At 38.6% G+C, this 24,357-nt stretch overlaps 3 protein-coding genes across 4 annotated transcripts; 1 reads left to right on the plus strand and 2 right to left on the minus strand.

Moving 5' to 3' along the window:
* Nucleotides 1-47: 47 nt before the first annotated feature.
* l2hgdh (L-2-hydroxyglutarate dehydrogenase) lies at nucleotides 48-8,874 on the minus strand. The gene is made up of 10 exons (XM_032499735.1): nucleotides 8,642-8,874; nucleotides 6,503-6,618; nucleotides 4,698-4,849; nucleotides 4,416-4,547; nucleotides 3,605-3,767; nucleotides 3,451-3,485; nucleotides 3,200-3,367; nucleotides 2,040-2,197; nucleotides 1,773-1,904; nucleotides 48-1,601 (listed from the first exon to the last, which is right to left on the minus strand). Exons 1-10 carry the CDS (start codon nucleotides 8,728-8,730, stop codon nucleotides 1,406-1,408), a joined length of 1,341 nt encoding a protein of 446 aa, XP_032355626.1. The 5' UTR covers nucleotides 8,731-8,874; the 3' UTR covers nucleotides 48-1,405.
* On the plus strand, nucleotides 8,820-12,881 carry dmac2l (distal membrane arm assembly component 2 like). The gene is made up of 5 exons (XM_032499762.1): nucleotides 8,820-9,008; nucleotides 9,137-9,240; nucleotides 10,307-10,515; nucleotides 11,946-12,117; nucleotides 12,220-12,881. Exons 2-5 carry the CDS (start codon nucleotides 9,146-9,148, stop codon nucleotides 12,332-12,334), a joined length of 591 nt encoding a protein of 196 aa, XP_032355653.1. The 5' UTR covers nucleotides 8,820-9,008; nucleotides 9,137-9,145; the 3' UTR covers nucleotides 12,335-12,881.
* Nucleotides 12,585-24,306, minus strand: cdkl1 (cyclin dependent kinase like 1 (CDC2 related kinase)). 2 transcript variants are annotated; one of them, XM_032499740.1, is made up of 10 exons: nucleotides 24,203-24,306; nucleotides 23,087-23,320; nucleotides 21,321-21,442; nucleotides 17,707-17,779; nucleotides 17,246-17,336; nucleotides 16,110-16,310; nucleotides 15,358-15,440; nucleotides 15,057-15,113; nucleotides 14,601-14,762; nucleotides 12,585-13,425 (listed from the first exon to the last, which is right to left on the minus strand). In XM_032499740.1, exons 2-10 carry the CDS (start codon nucleotides 23,252-23,254, stop codon nucleotides 13,324-13,326), a joined length of 1,059 nt encoding a protein of 352 aa, XP_032355631.1. In that variant the 5' UTR covers nucleotides 23,255-23,320; nucleotides 24,203-24,306; the 3' UTR covers nucleotides 12,585-13,323. The 2 variants fall into 2 exon arrangements, with proteins under 2 accessions (XP_032355631.1, XP_032355632.1); XM_032499741.1 differs by having other exon boundaries at nucleotides 24,199-24,304.
* Between the last annotated feature and the right edge of the window lie 51 nt (nucleotides 24,307-24,357).

The raw sequence follows: 24,357 nt of genomic DNA on the forward strand, positions 1-24,357 counted from the left end.
CATACAAAATCATAGTTTAAACAAATGCACATTATTACACAAGAAGATGCAAATAAATTCTTTATTTCCTTTTTTACTATACAAGCATCTACAGTTAAAACATTAAAAACAACTAGCTTTAGTAACAGCATCAAATTTGGACTTATTTTGTGCTTGCATTAGGGGCTTTTACAGTATGTGTTGCTGTTATTCTGCCTCCTTGTGGACAAACTGTGCTTCATTCAAAATCTAAAAAGTACCAATAAGGTAAAAACTGGTGGAATAAAGAACTAGTCATTATTTCCCTTCTCCGTGTACCTCCATTCGAATAAGGTGACGTTGTGCCAGAAATCATTACTTGGCTTCTAATATTAAAATGTACTTCCGAATATGTAGCCTATATTTAAAAAATCATACAGCACAAACCACACTTTTACTTACCGTTACTTTTGCTATTCAATATGCATTCTGATAAAAAAAATAACGTAACATTCATTTGTCAATAAATGCCATAAAATAATAGCAATTTTATAGAAGCATAATCTTGACAAAATTCAAAGCTATAACAAAGAGCAATATTAAGCAGAATTATATGAAATTCTCACACTCACAACTTAGAAAATATTGAAGTGTTCTTAGTTTACATCAATGTGAATATTACATAAGACTAGAATATTTAGTGTCGATATGATTTAAAATAATTTTTAATGTCCAAAATGGCAAAAAAACAACAACCCGTCTTTCTTCCTCAACTGTGCATTTCTGTAGGTACAATTGTGCGTAACAAGAAAAGATTTAACAATTAAAAAAAAAAAAAAAAAACTTTCTCAAACCGATTGTTGGCACGAAACTAGAGATCATCATCGTTTTAAAATGAATGATGAAATATTTCATTTTTGAGAACAGAAACCAGCAGGCTTTACAATGTTCAAACTGCTCTTATTGCTCTTGCATAGTCCAAACCCAGTAAAAAACACATATGGCCTCTAAAAGTGGAGAGAAATTAAAAAAAAACATATCAGATATATTCTCTTGAAATCCATCATTTTAAAATGGTCAACCTCCCAAAAAGATAATGTTCATATTCAAAACATTATGTTCAACCCGATAATATTACTGACTCTGAACCTTTTTCAGTGATTAACATTTTCACTTAGAGTAACTCGTGATGCACTTTCATTTAAGACAAAAAGGTATTACCAAAAAACGATTTTCTTTACTTGAAATGCGGTCGAGGAAACACATTACCCAATTTAAACCAGCACTACTTAAGTAAAAACAGTCAGGCTTGACCTGCAATAAAAAGGTCTCCATGGTGACAGTGATGCTGAGTGAGTGACAGTTTGATACAACATAGTTTCACTTTGCCACCTCAACCTGGACTGTTTTGGTTTGATCTCGTTCCTTCTGCGATCACCGTGTTGCTCTACAGCGCGAAGCGGCTCTCCACCTCATCTGCGATCATTTCAGCGATAGCGAGGGAGGAGGTGGCCGCAGGCGAGGGAGCGTTACGCACGTGGAGCACCCGACTGCCCACGTCCCCGACCCCGCCGTCAAACACAAAGTCGTCCACGAGATTTCCGTCTCGGTCGAGAGCCTGAGCTCGGACTCCTGCAGGACCCCTGGAGAGGAAACAAGCCAGGGTTACAGAAAACAGCATTGAATCACTTATCTTCTTAATTGTGCTGGTAAACCATCATGGACTCATTTGACCTCCAATTAAAAAATAATAAAAAACTGATACATATGCTGTAGCTTGCATGCATTTTTGAGGTTTTGCCTTATTGGCCTACCTAAGCACGTCACTCCGCGAGAGTTCAGGGATGTACTTCTGCAGAATTTTAACTTGTGCGCCAATGAAAACCCCTCGATACATTTCTCCGATCCCGTACGTTAAATTCTTCATCACCAGCTTCTGAAGGCCCCTGCAGGATAAAAAGAAAAAGACAAAATACTCAGAATGACCTACCATGCAACAATTTCACTGTAATTAAATTATCTCCAAAATGCATCAAGGGCACTACACGTGGTCCAAAATGAGAACAAATGTTGTATTGTACCTGAATGAGAGTGCATCTGCAAAGTCTCGAGCATTGAAGTCGTACACTTTGTATCCCTCCCTTTTGAAGGCGAGGACGGCGTTTGGGCCGAGCCACACGCCTCCGTCCATCCTCGGGGTGAAGTGAACTCCAAGGAAAGGGAAACGAGGGTCAGGGACCTACGGTACCCATATACAATATTTTAAAGAAACAAAATGAATTGGCAACAACGAAGTACCTGTATGTACTGTAAGTATCATTTGAATCATTCTAGTAACAGTATATCAACATGTGGAACATAGCAGAGTAGAGTTACAAAAAAAGAAAGTTTCAAGTTTTTAGTTTTACTGACCATACAAACCATCATCAGGAGCAGATCGAACAACTAATAAATACTAAATGTGCAAGCTGATTGCTTAGCTGCATCATTTCAACTGTAAAATCTTACATGGATACATGTCAACACTCAACGTCACGTTAACAACTTCAGTTATTATTGGCCACCCCTACCCAATTCTGATGATGATTTAACAATAAAAGTAAAATCAAAAGCTTGAAATTGGAAATATACCTTAATCCTTTTTTGGAGTAACTCTACTCTTATAAGAACAGTATTATTTAATATTTTATAAATCCCCATAGGTTAAATTCTAGGTTCAAAGACCAAGGTTTATATTTGATGATCGCTCGCATTTAGAGCTGAAAATGTTGTAGACACTATAGAGAAACACATTTTCCATTTTTTTCTCTACCAATCAGGTATGAGATGTGCTTCCAATTCTTTAACATACAGGAATGATGGCCCAAAACTTAGCAGGGAAAACCAGAATTGTTATAAATGGCAGAGAATGGATGCTACTTCCAGAAAAAGCTGGACTCAACAACAGCTACACCTCTTATGATTTAATCTTCCCCCCTACATACCAATAATGGAAGGAAAAGAAAAAGGTGAAAGGCTACTGCTCACTGATCTCATGTTGCATGACATCTAGCTAATTAATTCCTTCAAATAAGCATCTCTTTCTGCCACAATTTGAAGTTACTAAGCACAGCTTTAAGTGGGTAGACATTTGATATAGTACTTCAATGTGAGGAGAAACATTATCAGATCAAGGGATTTATGTAGATTACATAACTTAAAGATTTGGATCCATGGACATATGGTTCTTCAGCAGACTTACAGGGTAGATATTTCCCTTGACCAGATAGTGTTTCTCTGGCTTCAGGACCAAATAATCCCCTCTGAAGGGGACGATCCGCGGCTCCCGACTGCATCCAGATATCTGCGACAGGCGGTCCGAGTACAGGCCCCCACAGGTCAGGACGTAACGGCAACGCACCTCGTTACCCTGTTAGAACAATACCATGCAAATGATGGAAACTACAGAACACAATCTACACATCGTGATGCTTTTATGTGCGTTTGTCTTACCTTTTTGTCTCTGATTGCGATTGGGTATTTCATGCCTGCAAAGAAGAAAGAAAAAGAAAAAAAAGACACATGTGAGGTGGACTTTAAAGAACTCTACGGCTCTCGTTTAATTATGACTGTGTTGACACATTGATGTACAGAAGCTGTTTATTACCTTCAGTGCTCCCAGCTGGACTCTCTGGGACCATGGAAATGTCACTGACCTCAGATTCGGTCACCACCGTGCCGCCTGCCTCCTTAAAGTCTTGGCCGTACTTGAGAGCCACCATCCTCCAGTCCACGATGCCAGTGTAGGGCGAGTCCAAGGCCATTATACCCTGCAATGACGACACACTATAGACCTTCACTGCCATCTTTTCTTTTGCAGGAACAACAACAGCCTCTCTGAGACTCTTAGGCTGCAGGGTCTTTAACACCCCGACAATGTACCACAAGTAGACTTCATATTTTACAACTACTGTTTTCCGTCAGATCGTTTATAGATCTCAGCGTAATCGACTGCACTTAAAGGCAGCTTCATCTCACGGAGAAAGAGAGAAAGAAAAGAGAACAGCGAGACAGTTCGACTGTGTTTTGTTTGGCAAATATTCAGCTGTTATTCAAACTCCTGGGGTGTACAGAGCTTGTGTTTTTTGTTTTGTTTTTACTTTATTGGGGCAGCTACAGAGGCAGTAATTTTTCTTGTTTCTTGTACGGGACTCTCAAACCACGTCAAAACACACTGACAAGTCTGATCACCGGTTCCAGGATTGGTCATTGCAGGGTGACGTGGGGTTGCGTTTCTCCAAAAGTTGACTCAGTCTCAACTTTTCTCGCAGGCCTGCTGAGTTGTTTTCCGTGTGCCGCCCCTGCGGCAAACCCCGCCGCAGCCTAAACGCACTACCCCCATTCAAAATGAATGGAAAGACCTGCGCTTTTGCCGCACAGCCTGCCGGCCGCCGCACGCTCTGTGAATGCCCACTTACCCTGCAGTATGGCTCTCGCTCTCGGATTCCCTTGGCGTCGACAATACTTAGGTCACGCACATTGTTCTTCATGCCACGCTCATATAGAGCTTGCAGTCTGGGTATCTCCTCCTGCTCCACAGCCACGATAAGCTGCAGAAATACACCAGATCAATACAAAGATAGACACAGCACAACCAATACATATAGCAGCTCCATAGAACACACTTCGTATTACATGCATATTGTAATGTTAAAAAGTGTTAAAAGTATTTTATCGGGTTAAAAAATACTAAGGCAGACCTTTCCACACTTCTTGTAAGGGAGTCCTTTCTTCTCACAGTACTCGTAGGCTAAAGTTGCTCCCCGCACACACAGACGGGCCTTCAGCGACCCCGGCGTGTAGTAGATGCCGCTGTGAATGACTCCACTGTTGTGCCCACTCTGGTGCACAGCTGGTGAGTAAGAAAGTAACAAAGAAACAAAAGAACAAGATGAAGATGAAGAAGAAAGACAGAAAGGCTTCAGACATATGGTCGGACTTTTCCACTCCGTATTATCATCATCATACTGTAATCCTTCCTACATTCAAGGACGTTTTTTTTAGTCCACTTCATCCAAGCTACTCTCAAACCAAGTAGATATGTGCTTTGCTCCTGTTTGACATTGGTGCAAAATCATGAGAAGCTAATCAAAACCTGATATCTACCACTTATGTTTAGATATGATTAAATAACGTATCTGCAGTCAAACGCCATTGCAGCTACTGTAATTATAAACATAATGTAATGTTGTCTTTGTTTAGTATGTTATTTTAGGAATAAAGATACATCGAACAAAACATTGAAGAAAATGCACTTAAGTTACAAGAGAAGTTGATACCACTTCTATGTTTGTTTGCAAAATCTGAGGCTTAACACAAAGATTGGAAAACAGAGGGAAACAGTGAGGCGGGCTTAGTCCCAAAGTAACTAACCCTCCTGTTGTCCTCGGGTCAAATTTAACCACTTTAAAAAATGTCTATTTCTGAAATATGGGTTTCTTTTTAACCAAATTACCACAAAAAATGGATTGGATGCTTGGACGCTCTTTGCAAATACAATGGATCACTTTCATTCCTGACTAAACTCATCTCTACGTTCCTCTGATCTTAACTAGTTTAAATAATTCAGAATTTCTGCTTTTTTAGGTATAATTCTACATAAATGAGGGTTATTGACCATTAATTCCAAAAAGTAGTGTAAAACTAGTGGTAGTAAGGTGGTGGTAGTGAAAACTAAAAAAGAAAAGTCTGATAAATGGACGCAAATGTCAAATTTTTGTCAGTTTTTGATCCGGGAGGACAACAGAAGGGCTTAATCTGCCCCCGAGGACCTCACTCACTCAAAAAAACAGGGAAGAAAGAGTTGTGGTTTGTATGTTGGACTATATGTTTTTACCAAAATTGCTATTCCTCTGAAGCCAAAGATGTCAAATCTATCACTGATAGTCATTTATCAAATGTTACAATTGCAAAGGTTATTACTTCAAAGACCCCAAACATACAGGGCTCCTGAATCAACCTGGCTTCAGCACGATGGCAGGATTCCAATTCCCAATATCCAATACACTAAAATTAAAGCTAAAACTTGGCACTTGACCCCATGATCTGTTTCAGATGTGCTGGGGTTCAGAGCCAGTGCAACTAAAACTGTGTAGAGTTGCAAAGATTAATTGATTATATTAAATAAATAACTCTTTTGAGATTTTTTTTTTTTATGGCAAAATGAAAAAAAAAAAAAGGTTTCTTCTCTCCTCTGTGGCAGTCAACTGAATTTCTTTGAATTGTAGACAAAACTAGACATTTGAGGTAATCGTCTCGGGCGTTTGGGAAACACTGATCCACATTTTTCACCATGTTATGACATTTTATAGACCAAGCAACCAAGCGATTAATTGAGAAAATAATTAACAGATCAATCGACTATGAAAATACTCGTTAGTTGCAGCCCTTAAGTTGCAACCCTAAAAGAGTTTAATCACTGTGACACACAAAACATTTTGCTCTTCATAAATCAGTGATGTCTTCCTTCACAACAACAACAACAGCTTTTTGAGACTCAACCCACCAAGCTCTTTTTCTTTCTCCAGCAGGATGAAGCTGAGGGACGGGTGTCGCAGAATGAGCTCCCTGACTGTTGCCAGGCCAACGATGCCACCTCCCACCACGGCCACGTCATATGTGCTGGAATACAGATGAGAAGTGACCTGACAGTTCAAGTTTAAGATGGGTACTAATAACAAAAAAACAGCTTTACGGGTTGCAAAAGGTAAACACAGATATATTTAGGTCACTGGTTCAATGCCCAACTGTTTATAACTGCATGGGCAGCCAATTTGAAACCTTTGAAACTGATCTGATCTTAGGGAAACCCGTGACACAAGTGTATTTGTATCTACAAAGAGAGTATCCAGCTCTGTCACAAGGCTACACTATGTACATCCATTCATAACCCTAATTACCACAGACTACTATCTACTATCTCTGAGTATAAACAGCAGTTCCAGGATATCAAACTTGACCAGACCTCAATCTATTACAAGGTTTCCCAAAATGAAGCATTTGCAAAAAGCATGAAGAACACAATGTTCAAGCCTGGGAAAACATTTAATTAACTGTGCCTTTCCCCAAGGCAATAGGCACAGTCAACATCTTGTTTTTCATTTCCGAAAATTAGAACCAGGCAAACTGCTGCTGCTCCACAAAAGCATCTAAGTAAAAAAAAAAAAAAAAAAAGTGTTTGGGAGAATCCCACCCCTCTTATATGCACCTATAAATAGATAGAGGAGAACCTAAAGCATGTGCTAAAAGTGCAAATATCCACTATATAATCAAGCTCTCAAGATCCAAAACAATCTTTCAAAGTGGACTCACCATTGCATTGCACTCACACGCTCACACACTCTGACTCACCAGAACGCCATAAACAGCCACGCTATTACATTTTATTTTCAGATTCAAAACAGCACTTCACCATCATTGCCGCACTTCTCCCGACACACAATACAACACACCAGTTATCCTCACTAGGTCAATTCCATAGGCATTCATTCCCGTCCCCCTACACAAAAACAACTATGCATGTACACCGAAGTTAGGAATGACATTCCCCATCACATCAGAACACTACCATCCACCCATATTCCAAGAAGGCATACAGACTGTTCCTTCTCAACAGTTCCACTTGCACTCATTGATTGTTCATGTGCTCTCCAAGTCTTGTTTGCCCTGTCTGTATTGTTGTTTTCAGTTGTCTGTGTTTGTCTAGCCTATGCTAACGTCCCGTACAAGTGTTCCTGTCTTCATGTGCCCTAACTGTGTTCTACGTTCCATGTTTCTGCAGAACAGGAACCTGCTGGAAACCAGTTTTTAAACCGAGCCAGTCCCGTTCAAACTGTAACTTAATGCTACTTTTAATCCTTTCCTGTATACTAAATGGAATAAATAAATAAAATAAACAACTATTCAATGAAGAAACGTTGCTTCATGGATTTTCCTAAGCTTGCAGTCAAATAAATGGTTAAATAGAGTGGGACTGCCTGAACTTGTAAAAACATCTGTTCTTGATTAGAGCTGAAGAACATTTAGTCCTTTACAGAATCTGTGATTTGGAATGAGGTTCTGATATCTTCCCAATATGATGTAACCAAGGGCAGAAGTTGCCTAATTGTTATGAATAAATAACTTGAAGTTACAAAATTCTTTTATCAAAGTGCACTTAGACCAGGCTGGCAAGGTGCCCTTTTACATGACCTGCATGCCATGGCCCCAGAGTGGCCTGCAGATTCTCTGTGGGTCTCATATGATCCACACTCTGCTGCAGGAACACAGTGTTACACAGCACTAGTGACTTACTGCTTGGCACTGACAAAGAAAATCTGTGTCAGGAATGGTTGGAAAGCCACAATACAGCCACTGCTGTATTGTGTGCATAAACAATGCGGGGCGAGTGTGCAGATGCAGATCAGGTAATCAGACATGTTCGTGGTGCACAATGTTCCTGGATCTCTGGATCTTGGAGCAGACTGTTCTTGGAAATGACCAACTTAACTTAAAAGTTAGTTATCCAAGCAGGAAGCTGCTTGTCTCCCGCTTATCTGTTTATTAGTGACTTTAATTATACAGTGAACCAGACAAACGAGTCAAACTCCTCACATGCAACTGGGCCGTGTATACTAAGAGAACTCCACTGTCTGTAATGTCTTACCTGTGCAGCCGTCTGGTTGTAATGTCCTTTACCGGCTGCGCTGCCCCAACAACAGACCTAAAAGTGGCACCGCTGCATGTCCGAATCATTTTCACAACGTTTATTAGCACCTCACAGTCGCTTCCTCATTTCACAACAACCAGAAAGACTTCCCAGAGTTGTGCTTTGTGCTTTCACCTCCTCCCTGTTGCCGCTGCTAGCCTCCCAACCTGGCGCTCTGCCCTGGCTGAAAGTCGAGACGTGACAAACGCCCCCTCGTGAGTGAGGCTCAGCCAATGAGAGGGCACGTTCTCTTTACGCCATAGGTCAAGGGTTGCAGCGATGGACGCGTCTCGAACGTAAACAGTCCTGTCTGTTTGGAGGGCAGGTGAGATTATTTGATGTGGTTCTACTGTGTCGAGGTTTCACTCGTTTCTTTAACTGACTGAAGTAATTGTATATTAGTTATGTATAAAAGTAGTATAATGTATTGACTATGCATGTTATGCATTTCAGCTGTGAGATATGAGGCTTTTATCGAAGGCAGTGCAGTCTGTTGTGGGTCAGAGGGAGTGGAGCCGCAGACACTTCTGGGGCTGGCTCAATGCAGTCTTTAACAAGTGAGACAACACTGTGAAACGCATTAATAACACACGTGTGCACGCTAATGACTACACAACAATGCATGGACCGACTTATTAACAGTCGATAAATAGACAAAGCACTCAACAAGCACTCTTTACACATACGTATGTCCCACTGTCTGTTTAGTTGCCAGTAGGCTATATTAGGTATACGTAGCTAAAGCTAATAGTCTAATACAAAAGTCCTGCAATAAAGCCTTCATCATGAGGATGAGGATGTTCTGTTTTGGTTTAAACTTGCATTTGGAAGCTGTTTAATGTACTGCGTATTAACGAATAGTATTTCTAATATTCTAGTATTTCTTATATCAATTAGGGTGATTTTTGAGTTTGTATAGCCTGATCCAGAAGAAACTATTTAATTTCAACTGTTTGTATGGTTTAAATGACAAAATAACTTCAAAATCTAAATCAATTATCTCAATTTGAATACTGTGGTGATATTTTGGGGAGGAGTTACAGGCAAATTGTTGCTAAATAACCATTTGAATTATGGTACATGAATCATTTTACACTGCAATATGGTCTGAAAATTGTACTGTGTGTCGTCTTTACATCCAGAACGTGACGTTCAGTTATAATGCAAAATAACTAAAATTTTATATGGTATACTGTAATCTCAAATTTGCCATATTGATATTTTGTCCAGCTCTGTGTTGCTGCAGTTTGCTTAATTGTATTACTGCAGAGAATCCCAGGTTTTTGTAACTTAAGCTGTCAAAAATCTATAAAAAGTCAAAAAATTATGAAAAATGCCCCTCACAATTTGCCAGATTCCAACTTTCCCTGTTGGACTCTGGCGAAGTGAGTTTGACTAACATTGTTGGAAACAAGTAAATCTTCAATTAAAACCCCCCAGCAAATATAGGATTTTATTTGATAAGTAACCAAATAGTGGGTGATTTCCTCAGGTTAAAATAACCGGCCTGGTGGTCAGGTTCCCATTTGAACTTTTGCAATCCTCTTGACTCCTCTCTTGTGTGCATCACATTACGTGTGTCATCAGCTTTCGTACTTTGAGAGTCCGTTGATCTTCACTCAGGGTGGACTACGAAAGGATCAAAGCTGTTGGTCCAGACCGAGCTGCGGCAGAGTGGCTGCTGAGATGCGGTGCCAAAGTGAGGTTTCAAGGTTTCGATCGCTGGCAACACGACTACAATGGACTGCCAACTGGGCCTCTGGGCAGATACAAGATCCAGGCGATAGACGCTACCGAATCCTGCATCATGTACAGAGGCTTTGACCACCTGGGTCAGTGTTACAGTGGGGAGAATATTATGTTCTTGACCTTGTGAAATGTCCTGCTCTCATTTCCATTTCCCTCCACATGGTCATGGATAGATTTAACAAGACATACCAGAAAACAAAAGAAATGGACTAATGAAATATAAAGAGAACTTGGCTATTTTTTAGATCCTTAACAATAATGGGACAACTGATGTTTGGAAAGGCCATATAAGGAAATACAAACGGGGGTTTTCCTCTCTACAGGCATCTTTTAAAAAGAAGTTTTAAGTATAATTGGATATTTATTTATACTAGTGCTGCTACAATGGCTTTACCCGAGTTTGATATGACACCAAAACATAGTTAATTAATCAGGGATCAGGTCTCCTGTAGAAGACAAGAAACATGAACGTTACATGTTTCTAATCACTCCTGTGAATCTACTCAAGCTTGGTATTATTTTTTTGTACAAACGTTTATAGATATTTTACAACTTCTTCCTGTTCTGGGAAACATTTTTTAGCTTCCATAACTTTCCCAACTTCTTCCTGTTCTGGGAAAAAAAATTTAGCTTAACTTTCTCAAGAATTAATTAATTTTCCTTTTTCACCTTTATTGGACATAGGACAGTGTAGAAATGGGGAGAAGAGAGACAGGGGTATGACATGCAATAAAGGTCCCACGGCTGAACTCAAACCCGAGAAACCCCTTCTTCCAAGGTGCTCCAACGTACAGAGAGATATATATATATATATATATATAATATATATATATATATATAATATTATATATATATATATATATATATATATATATATATATATATATATATATATATATAATACCTTTTGTAATGTTTATCTACAAAACCCTCTCATTGTTTAACAAAAGCAGACAAACAAAAGCCCAAACCTTTCAACTTTTAAATGTAAAATCCAAGCAGCAGTACAATAAGGTAGCGGTAAAAATAGTCTAAAATTATCAAAACGTTGATTGAATCAAAAACTTTGATCAAAGAATACGGAAAAAGGGACATCAGTCTTACCAGACATTTGATCCCATTTCTTCACTCTTGTAGAGAGTATTAAGTTTGGATTACCCAAGCCTATCAATGTTGGATTTACAGCCTAAAGAGCCTGCTCAAATCAAGGATTAAAGTTATGTTCAGAAAGTGTCAGTTTTGTATAAACTATGTTAACATGAGCTTGACCTCAGCGTTTACCTGAAAGTGATTCCCTTAATTGTTAAAAAGAAAGGAAACTGTGAAAGGGCATCTCTCCCAGACTGATTATGCAAAAGTGACGCGAGTGACTGGGATGTTTTACACCGTCTCTGACCTCGTGCTGCTGCACTCACACACTTTGGTCCCAGAGTCCACACAGATTTTGTTTTGGTCCAAAGTCCTTCTCCGTCTATGTCAATTGAATCAGTAAAGGGTGGTTGTTTTTTTCTAGATGGATTGAAACATGTGGAGGAAATCAAGTTTAACAAGTGTATGTACATCGAGGACACTTGCCTGGAGAGGCTGAGCTCAGTAGAGAATCTGCAGGAGAGTTTGAACACGGTGGAGGTGGTGTCGTGTGGGAATGTAACCGACAAAGGCATCATCGCTCTGCACAGACTAAGGTGAGTTTTTTTTATTTCTTTGTAAGGAATATGTTTTAATGACACTGATTCATCCATTTTGCTGATTTTCGTAATTTGAATTTGTGTATTAACGCCACACAGGAATATGGAGAATCTGTTTCTCAGTGATCTTCCCGGAATCAAAGACAAACAAACGACAGTTGACAGACTACAGACGGCACTCCCGCGTCTGGACATTACGCTGGACCTGGACTGATTGAGAAACAACTTCATGTTATAAAATACAGAGGCCTTTTTCAAAAGGTTTTCAAAGTAAAAGACCCAAGGATTAATAGGTCTTCAGCTAAAACGTTGCATTTCCATGTGAAATCATTTAGTCATGTGGAGAACAGCAGCATGGGGAAAGGATCAGGTTAATGTGTCACCTTTCAGCTTGAAGTATAAGATTTAAAGAAAACAGTCCAGCAGAGAGAAAAGTTAAAGCACTTTATATCGTTGACACTTGATAGATTGAACTATTCTGTAGTTTATTATATTCTCAACATTCAAGGTAATAAAGGTTACTCCATGTGGGTACAAAGAGAGAAACTATTTGGGAGTTATTCAAGAGTTTTAAAATCATTTCTCTTTAGATTAATTTGGCATTTGTACAACATCGGAGGATAGCCAGATTGCTGTGGACATCCTTAGCACCAAAGTTCAACAGATAATGAGTACAATGTGTGTATTGTTACTGCTTTATGCTAGTAAATGTGCGGGTTAAAAGAATATTCACTCCTGACGTCAATAAATAGTTTCAGAAATGAGTCAAAGTTTGTGTCCTAGATCATAGAACTCACTACCAAAAACATGTTCCTTTTTTTTTTTTAAAAGTGTCGTTTGATAAAAAATACATTTGGCAAGGCAGTACGGCAGAGTTTTACCTTCAGTCTACTCAGCGACTACGAGCAGAGCAACGTTTTGCTCCTCGTCATTCCACGTCTATACAAAATAAAACAAAATCACTTGAATTGTTTCGATCAATTGAAACGTTGATGATCTACACTGACCAACATGCTGGGGAAGAGTGCATAGACTGACATCAGTATCAAAAGACCCCCAGACACATCCTACGTGATAAACAACATCTTTAAAATGTGGTTGAGTAGTCATTAAAAACCAAGGCGCTACCAGAATCTGCTTCTGTTCCTGAGGTTTCAGAAAATGCTGCTTGTTGATGGTGTTGGGGTTTGATTGGGCTCGTGCTCAGATGTTGGGTAGGTGATAGTTGAACGTGCGCAGGTTGTTGTAGTACTTTTTATTGTCCAGAGCCGGGAAGATGCCACTGCTGGTCAGCTGTGGCAAATACTGCATGGTGGGAAAAACAATTTCAAAAAAGGTTTCAGGGACAAATTTCAGAGCATTTTCAAAGTACATGGGTACAATGATTTGATACCTGGTGACTAGAAAATGTAACTCAATTAAAAGATGAATTGAAGACTGGGATTTTCTGCAATATGATTTGATTTTAGTGGATTATTTAAAAATAACAATGCCACTTTTTAACTGAATGCAGCTCCAAAATGTAGTTTCATTTGTTTGTTCAGTTTATTCTACAACAAAACATATTAATCACGTTAAACATTGGGAAAAGTTAAGTTGTAGTCTATTTGCACTGCATTCCCACCGGTCTCAGTCCTTTAGATTAGACTTTTAGGTATTTCACCAATGTAAAGTATCTTTGAGTCCTTGGGTCTGAGACAGTCACTCAGTATTTTTGGGCTTTTCCGCCTTTCATTTTTGACAGGACAGCTAGGTGAGAAAGGGGAAAGAGCAGGAAAATTGTAACAGGTCAGATTTGAATCCTGGACCTCTGCGTCGAGGAAGTACATTGAAGTACATGTGCACCTGCTTTACCACTGATCCAACCCGGCCACTTCTTTTATCACAAAGTTTCAGGATCATCTTCCAAAAAAGTCATCCTAATTTACATTTTTGACAGTTTGACCTTTGAGGCTCAATTCATTGAAGCTTATTGAATACCTGATATGTAACTTTTTTTTAAACTTTGAACTAGGGCTGCACGATATGAGGAAGATATGCAAAAAACTTTGAATATCGCAATAATGGTATTACGTAAAGTTAATTAGTTTTGTAGCTTTTAGTATTCTGCTAACATACAATTTGCTTAATGAATTTAAAAGAAATCAAAGAAAATAATTTCCAACATTTTCTTAATGAACATTGAATTAAATGTAAAAGGACAAAAATGCCAGTTACATTTTAAAGTGCAATTTTCTGCTGATAATTTCTTTCAACCAACACAAAAATCTGTCTCTTTTGCAACAATAAAAAAAAAAAAAAAAGATATATTGTGCAGCCTTAGTTTAAACCAGATTTGTTTTCAAAGAAAACCCAATTTTGTTTGCAAATTTACCAGATGTTGGTTAGTTGACTGAAAGATATGCAGTATTTAAAAAGAAAACTGACATTAGCGAATTCCGTAAGTCCCACCATTACTGTTGATAGAGAAGGCCACTAACCCCGGGAGGAAGGTGTTTGCGAGGTAGACCCGTCCTCTTGTTGCTGGATCGGTCGTGCTCTCGAGAGCTTCTCTCGCTCTTTCCCCTCAGACCTCCGAAGTACGGCTGCTGGAGGAGCTGCTCACAGGTCAGCCGCTCGGACGGGTCCATCCTCAGGCAACCCTGAACCATCAACAAGAAAACTTGCTAAACATGACCAATTATGCAACTAAGTAAACATGATGGAGTATTTACTTTGGTTATTTGGGACCACAGAAAGCTTTGCACATTTACACATATTCTGTCACATGAATGAAGGAAAAGTTTATCAAAAACGTCATACTTTTTCTGACATATACATACAGTATATCTGCAATATGCACATTTCATTAGATAAAAATCCAAATTGAAATGTTCAAAACTCATTTCGTTTGGCTGTGGTGTACTAAAACAAGATTGCAGTCATGACGTCGTTACCTTCATGAGACTCAGAGCTTGATGTGAGAGATTTGGATATTTCTGCTCCAAAGATTCCTAAAAAAAAAAAAATGATTCAGTATTTTTTAGTCTTCACAGTTTTCTTTTTCTTGTTGTTTTTCCCCCATTATTTACTTTTGTGGGGTGAGTTAAGGCTCGGCAAAAACTCACTAAAGACCAAATTTACACAAAGAAAAAAACAACTCTGGATACAGCTAATGTAGATCAAAAAGCAACAACAGCCACTTGTGTGACGTCGGCAGATGGAGCACATGTAGATGGAGCGGGTGGTGTGTCTCACCATCTCTTGTGCCTCTGGGATGGAAACTCCACAGAAGAACTGGTTGTTGCTGAAGACCTGCTGGTGTCGAGGGATCAGGTCTCCTGTAGAAGACAAGAAACATGAACGTTACATGTTTCTAATCACTCCTGTGAATCTACTCAAGCTTGGTATTATTTTTTTTTTGTACAAACGTTTATAGATATTTTACAACTTCTTCCTGTTCTGGGAAACATTTTTTAGCTTCCATAACTTTCCCAACTTCTTCCTGTTCTGGGAAAAAAATTTTAGCTTAACTTTCTCAAGAATTTAATGACAATGTAGATATGTTTTTCTTGCTTTATCAAGTTTTATTCTCACATATGTATGAAATGTATGAAAACTAATATCCTGTTAATCCTTATGTATTAATTCAAAATTGACACATTTAATGCATCTGTTAACATTTCCAAAGGGATGCAAAATAGCATGCCTTCTGCTTTGTGATAAATTGCGTTAAAGTGCATTGTGTGAACAGTAAATCAATAAATCTCTATTATAAAGCCTTGCTCCCTGTTTGTTTCACAACTCTGTGAAAGATTTGTGTAAATCGTCTGACAACTATATATCATCATTTCATCACAAATATAGTTCAATTGAAAGACAATAAATGACAAGGTTAATCATCCCACAAACATCCCTTTTATGTATTATTGTTTATATCCTCAAATTTCTCACTGTACAGTTTGTACTGGCAGGTTTCCCCTCAGAACGGCAGCAGACTGATTGATTACCGAGAGTCTTCCTGATCAGGTACAGTTGGTCCATGTCAGACTTCCCAGGCCACAAGGGGATCCCCGACAGCAGCTCGGCAAACACACAACCGATGGCCCAGACGTCCACCGGGGGGCCGTACTGAGTGTCTCCCACCAGCAGCTCAGGGGAGCGGTACCAACGAGTCGCCACGTAGTCTGTGTAGTAGTCGCATGGACCAGCTAGAGGCACAACAAAGGTATGGAAGCTATCAGGTCATGGTGACGGTTAAAGATTAGATTACACAAGTACTCTGTACTTTTATGTCGAAGATTAGATCATTATACTGCTTTTATGATATTTATGTCAGTGTAGCCTCTATTATAGTCTGGATCAACAACAGAACATTTGGGCTGCCGGGTGTTGCTGTCTTAATCTCTGTTCGGAACAACAACTTTTGACTTAGCAAGCTACACGCTGAAAATGGCAAGTTTTGAAGAAGATTTGAATCGTGCAGTGAGGCAGGCCCTCTTGGTTATTTCGGGGAATGATTGTAAAGATTACCAAAGGACGTGTTTATTGCATTTCCTCTCTAACTGGTATGTTTTGGAACTGATTGGCGGGATTGCTGTGGATGAAGTACACACAGCACTACGCTGGTAAAGCATCATTAGTTTAACCATGTATCCAGCTCATTTAAATAACCCATGTTAGTGTATTGTGTGAACAGTTAACTTCATTTAACACTGTATGTGGCGTTTACTTTTGCTCCACCAAAACCGAGACTAATTTCCAGAGCCACCGTCGCTGTGTCCGGAGCTTAGCACCGCCCAGACGATTGTGATTGGCTTAAAGAAATGCAAACATCTGTGGTAGAGCCAGGACACGTCTGGCAATGCGAGACTACCTTGATTATAATGAAGGTTTCTCCCTAATCATAACTTGTGTTTGGAAAAAGTACAAAATTTAAAACATGGTTAAAGGGCTGCTTTAGTCTCAAATACATGCAAACTTCCTCCCAGTAAAACCGCTGCAGCTGCACACCTGAAACACGCAGCATTAAATGATTGAAGCCTTAAAATATTACAAAGGCAACACCCCCAAATGCAACATGTAAGTGTCCACCAGGTGGCACTGTCAAATACATAACAGCAGTTTATAAAGTCTTAAAACTTACTGAGAATCCTTGCGAACCCAAAGTCACAGAGTTTGATGACTTGGTGTTTGGTGATGAGAATATTTTCCGGCTTGACATCTCGGTGAATGCACTGCAGGAACAGGAATTAAAGCACTATAATGAAAGCTCAACAATGTGTTCAGATGCTTATGGTTATGAGATGCTGAGAATAAAAGGGGTCTGTGTGGGGAAACCGTAAAAGCAGAGGGAGACATTGCTGTTAAATGGGAGCTCTTGTAGCATTTGTTGTGTCAAGGTGATACATTAACTGCTGGTCAGCCAAGGGGAAGGAATTCCTGTTAAAAAAAGAGCCATAAAGGAGGAGGCTTGGTGGGAGGAGACTGGAGGAATTCAAAAACAAGTTGAAGGGAAGCTTTAATAACTCAACTAACACTGTATTATACTACATGAGGAGACAGGTAAGAGTAGAAACAGAAAAAGGTGGAGTACCAGTTCCTTACATTTTGTTTGTGACAGAAGTTGACAGCTTGAAGTGTCTGCCAGGTTATACTTTTCACAAGGTTCTCTGGAACTCTGGAGGACAAAAATGAAATCAACATGTTAGGCAGATTAGTTGAATAATCACTAAACTGACCAATAGAAAGTAATAATAAAGCGTCATTGATTCTCCTTTTTATTTCCAACTTAGTGTAATTAGAGTTGGTTGACAAAAAGATTCACCAACTGGAACTTTCCCATCTAACTTACAGCTGATGATTCTCTACAACAACAACAGAGCAAACGCCATCTGTTGATGAAGCCCATTCAAAATAATGTGCTGTTACTGGATCAAACTAAGATTTAAATTTGGTTCAAGTGATTGTTTTAGTGGGTTGAACAAAAATGTAAAATCTGTTGATTGATCAATGTATTATGATGGCTTTTCTTTGTTAACTTTATAAATGATATAATGTAAATTATAAATGAACTTAACCCTTGTGTTGTCTTCCCGTCAAAATTGAAAATCAACACTGTTTTTAACTTTTTCTTACATTTTTGTCCCTCTTTTCAACACTTTTTTCAGTGTTTGTCACTTTTTTGACATTTAACACTATGTAACACTAACTTATCAACTTTAGTTTTACAGTTATTTTTGGAATTTATGGTCAATAAACCTCATTTGTAGGAATTAATATTGAATGTTTGAGTCAGAAAATTAGGAATTATTGAGACTAAAATTAACGGAATGGATGTTGATGGATAATCACAGACTGGAATATGTCAACTTTTACTCAATACTATTTTAAAAACACTTAAATATTTTTTTCAATTGCCATTAAATTGAATAAGACACCCCAAAATTAATGAAAGTAGAGATTTGTACTTGCCAAAGAGCGTTGTGTGGACTCAAACGTGTTACTTTGACACTGAAGAACACTGATATTGGAAAACGGGTCAATTTGACCCGAGGACAACATTCCGATTTCCCGTATAGTTTCAGTTTTATCAATACAAATGAGTATTTTAAGTAATGCATGAGGCTGTACAGAGAGGGGCTTTGAGCTAAATGCTAACATCAGCATGAGCATAAGCCGATGCTTAGCAGGCAACGCTTACCATGTTCATCTCAGTCTCAGTTAGCATGCTAACATCTGCTACTTAGCACTAAGCAAAGTAAAGCAGAGGCTACTGGGAATGTTATTAACATTAGTTCTGCAAGTATTTTTGTCATAATCCAAAGTACTGGACAAATTGTTATTTTGACGAGGAAAGTCAGAGGATCACTGAAGTAGGCCTGTACATATTATTGCATAATTGTCTAATTATTTTACATAATCGCAGTTTGCTTAACCGCAATTAATTGCTAACATTAACTAAGGTCTCAAGGCGTATGACTGGTGATTGTTGATTTTGTTTAGATATGACAAACTGTAATTATATATAAGCGATTATTGGTCGGACTATGTATTTTTATTATTATTTCTTTAAATTGTTAGTTGTTGGTTGTAGCAGCAACAAAAATAACGGGGGGGAGAGATATAGTTAGGAAAAAAATGTATGATATTAAAGAGACGTTTTTTTTACGTCGATGGCTGTGTATTTTTGTTATTACATTATCTGGGTCACATTACAAGGATATAACCAAAATGTATCCTGGAATTGATTCAAAATTTTTATTTGTTTTAAAAAATAGATACATAAATACATATGTTTTTAATTTGATGTTAATTGCAATTAGTTCTGAGACAATTAATTGTACAGCAACATTTGGAACTGGTACAGCTCTACACCGAAGTTATAACAATCCATCATGAAGGGGACAGGAATGTGTGTGCCACATCTCATGGGAATCCATCTTGTAGTTGAGACATCTCACTAAAAGCCATAAATGTCAACCTCATGGTGGCACTAGAGGAAATGTCAGGGGATCACCAGCGTCAGTAAGAATAATTCTCTGGGGACCAAGAAGGTTTGTACAAACTTTCATGGCAATACATCCAATATTTGTTGCGATATTTCAGTATGGACCGACAAACAGACCAACATTGCCATCCCTGGAGCTAAAACGGAAACAAACAGCTGTAGAACTGTTTGGGTTTAGGACACAAATTTGATTCATCTACACAAAAAGATAAATCTAATAACAAAAGAATGGATGGATAGATAACTTTTTTTCTTAGATTATTGTAAAGCAGAAATCTTTTTCTGTCTATTTTTGCTGTCTTCTGTAGTTTGTCAGCTGTTCCCCCCCCCCACCCCCCCGAGATCTCTCCTCCTGCAGATGGCTCTCTGAAGGACACTGAGCAGTGTCCAGTGTTCGTCTGGATGTTCAACACTGAGGCTTTGTTGGTTCAGGGACCATCATCTATCACTGTTGCCGGGGAAATGGCTAAATCGAGCCTTGTGACTGGCAATTAATAACAATCTCCGCCCCTTCTCCACTCACTTTGTTCTCCCAACTCTTCTTTTGAACCCTCTGTGTCCGAGAGACTACAGGCCAGGACCAGAGGGGGAAACCAGACAGCGAAAACACTTCGTATAAAATGTGGCCGAGACTAAACAGTCCCGCCAGCTCCCCGCCAGCAATGCATTCTGGGAGAGCATCACTGTAAACATTCCACAGCGAGCAGGTCAACTTCCTGGGAGACGAGCGTTGTGCCCGTCACAGCCGGACAAAGCCCAATGTATGGTGTGGCGTATGTATAATGTAGAGATAATAAAAAGTACACAGCACTTTGTTAAATCAAAAGCCACCTTAATCAGATTTATGCTTTCATTATCTGTGTGGCAGGCAGTACAGAAACTCAGCTGTGTGCTCATTTCATGAGAGAAAAAGTCCTTAAATAGAGAAATATTTTCTTTTTATTGCATTACTAACACACGTTTCTAAAAGCTTGCACTGCTTTACAAAGGGGGCTAAGTGGTTGAATTAGTACCATGATATTAGTAGAACATCTTTTCAAATATCTATATTAAGTTATTTCCGGTGGTCGGCTGTAAGTATATTTAGTCTAGTGCTGTATTTTAGTACATAATTGAGGTGCTTGTACCACTTCTACTCCACTGCAATTCATTGGGAAATATGTAACTTTTTACTCCACTACATATATTTGACAGCATTAGTTACTTTACAAATAAAGATTTTTGCATGCAAAACAAGTACAGCTAAAATGAAAAAAGATGAATTGATTGGAAATGACCATTGCTGATCATATAAGTCATTTTTCATGCCAGATGATTTTATGGTTCCAGCTTCACAAATGTGAAGATTTGCTTCTTTTCCCTTGAATTAGTTTCATTTACCACGTACTGTTGGTTGGACAAAACAAATACTGTGAAGGTGTTTCTTTGGGCTGTGGGTGAATGCGACCACATTTTCTTACTATTTTCTGAATTTGTACTTTCTTTTAAAGTGAACATTAATGCATCAATAATTATAATACATTACTCTAAAATGAATCATTCTGCATGCGTGTTTTACCGTTGGTACTTTAAGTGTATTTTAATGCTTTTACTTTTGCTCACGTCAAATTTTAAATGCGCAACTTGGATTTGTAACAAAGTATAACTGCACTGTGGTGTTACTATTTTTACTTAAGTAAAAGATGTGAATACGTCTTCCACACACACCCACCCTCTGGGATGACGGTCCAGCTCGTTGAGGACCGTGTGGTCGCAGTACTCAAACACGAGGTGGAGCTTCCGTTTACGCCGAAACACTTCGATCAGATTCACCAGGTTGGCGTGTTTCAGTTGCTGAAATACAAAACACAGCAGAAGACGTCTCAGGGCTTTCGTCTCGCACGGTATCAGAGAAATAGAGTACCAGCCACACAAATACAGCTCCACAGAACCAGTAAACCAGTAAAGTACGCTGTTCAGAGAACAGCACCATCTGTGGTTTGCTCTTATCAAACAGACTAAACAGTTAACAGATGGTAATAAACATGCTGTTGCCCCTGACAACCTGTCCCCATCCTGTCCTATTTATGAGCTCATGGTGTCCAGCAGGCCACTAACATTCCCACCCACCGCATGACTAATTAAACCGCTAATCTACCAGTGTATCTTTGATAATTATTATGCAACATAAAAAAGCCTGGTTTAGCCTTTGCTTTAAACAAACGTAACAAAAAACTATTTTTTTATATTAAATAAGCAGAACAGCCTTACTATTTTAGTTGTTTTTGTCTGAGAAGGAGACAAGGAACTAACTGACATCGATGTTTTTTTCCCCATGTCGATAAAGTCTCACTTAGAGGTTTAATATGAATTAATTGACAAGAATATCTAACATTTTATAGTCAAACAGTTAATAACAAAGACACAAACAAACCAGAACAACGCACTGGTGCGGACGCCTTTCCAGTCATTAAAGGAGGCCCAGTTTTTCATTTCCAGTTATTAAAATACATTTCATATTGTAATTTAGGTACTTCAGTCCGTCCTGACCCTGCAGGGTTTTTCCTTTATCTGATAACAACCCTCTAAACCTCTTTTGAACGTTGCTCTTTTCTCTGTGCAGCAGCTACAAAAATGCTTCCCCTCCGTCTGCAGAATTAACTGCACGCCGTTTCTCCTGCTGGAGAAGGACTTTATTGTTGCATAAATCTTCAAAATAACATATGGCATCATGGTATTTGTTAGTATACTTTGACGGTGCATTATTGTATTTCCAGGGTAGAATATAAAGACATCTTTATACTTTCATCCATACTATGTATAAAAGAGAGTACACATATATATATATATTGCTGGTAAAGGTGTGATTAAAATGGGAAAGGTTAGCTTCTTTAACTAATACAGTCATAATGTGAGTCAGTACAATCATGTTTCTTGATGTATGGACTAGTTTTCATGAATTTGAAATATCATAAGAAATTGAATGAAAGCCAGGAAAAAAGAAAGAAGAAATGAAAAGCTAGTCATGATAAAAAAAGAAATCGCAAAATTATGAGATAAAAAGTCAAAATTCATTTTGTTTTAATTTTAATCTCAGACTTGTATCATGTAATTTTGACCGTCTTTCATAATGTTGACTTAACAAGCCACATTTTGGCATACCAAATGAGAATCTTCTTATAATTTGAATACTTTGCGATGATAATTTGACTTACTATTTCATTGTTTTTACTTAGTACAAAATGTTTGCTCTGATAATTTGGACTTAATGAGCAAACATGGGATGTGCTTTCTCATCGTTTTGATGTACTTCCTGAGAATATTTCCTAACTAAGTCAAAAATGGTTTTATCTCATAATCGGGATCTTGATCTTACCTTTTTTTGGGCTTCCACAGCCTGGTAAACCTGGATTGCACAGATGTGCTCAAAACACACAGATGTGAAGGACTTTTTGTGAGAAGAACTAGAGGATATTAAGGATAGTTATGGGTTGTCACCTTGAGCATCCTGATCTCCCTCAGTGCAATCTTTTTGATGAGGGGATCGTCCTCTGACTCCACAAACTTCTTGATGGCGACAACCTGCCCCGTGTCTCTGTTCCTGCACTTGAAGACGACGCCGTAGGAGCCCTCTCCGATCTTTCCTATCTTCTCGTACTTTTCCATCCTCAGGCTGGACCAGCGGACATATGAAGATAAAAACACTTTTCCAGGTGGGTCCAAGGAGGCTGCCTATGAAAAGGGTTAGAAGAGACACAAGAGGGGTTTTCAGCGGAGATACAGAGAAGAAGAGTGACCACCTGGTGCTTTTATGAATAATTCAATCGATGAAAGCTGAAATACATTCATAATAAGGATCCAAACTTGGTCATATGAGGGTTGGGTGTTTTCTGGACAAAAACATACAATAATGCTTTTCTAAAAACTGTAAAACAGATTTTGGCATGTAAGGATATCAGAAATATTGTTTGACCTGTGCATCGTTATGAGTTATTGTAAAAAACAGAGCTGATGGCACAGAAACATGTCATGCATAATGATCTGAATATAAAAGCATATTAAAGAATGTACATGCATCAGCTATTTGAATGAAAACTATACCATATGTGCATCCAAGATCGAATTGTGTTTAAGCTCTTGGATGTGGGGATCAGAAATGACTAGATAAAATCACTAAAACTGCCTCCAAAAGATAGATTTAACTGCTTAGAGGCAACATTACACCCGTCTCCCAACAGTTAGATTGCGTAACCAAAACATTTGCATTGCAAAGTTAGGTCATTCCCCTAAGGGGGATATAGAGGGAAAACAAATAACACAGAGAGAGTGAACAGCTAGGGGACAAAAAAATCAAAGTTCTGCACAAAATTAATAACAAAAAGGTATGAATGAACAGCTCAGGCTGCATGTTTCTAACGGACATTAGATTAGAGGATTGTATGTGATGACGCAATAGTTACTATAATCCTCAAGTTTGATGTCTGGTTTCAAAATTGCCTCATTAAACCATCCGATTGTATAATTAGCAAGGCATATTTCTATATTTTTGTGAGCATATTTTCGGTAAAATAACTTCCTATTTGTCAAACTATGTAAATTTGAAAACTTACTTACTGTGAAAATGTTGGTCAGTGTGAAATCCAGAGTCGGTGAGGAGCTGCTTCTGGTTCCAAACACAAGGTGGACGATCACAGCTCAACTGTCCCTGCAGACACAAGAAGCGTGAGGTTTTAAAGAGCCAATGCGTTTAGAATTAACCAACATCCGGT

This window comes from Etheostoma spectabile, chromosome 20 (genome assembly GCF_008692095.1).
Source record: "Etheostoma spectabile isolate EspeVRDwgs_2016 chromosome 20, UIUC_Espe_1.0, whole genome shotgun sequence".
In the NCBI taxonomy this organism is placed as follows: Eukaryota; Metazoa; Chordata; class Actinopteri; order Perciformes; family Percidae; genus Etheostoma; species Etheostoma spectabile.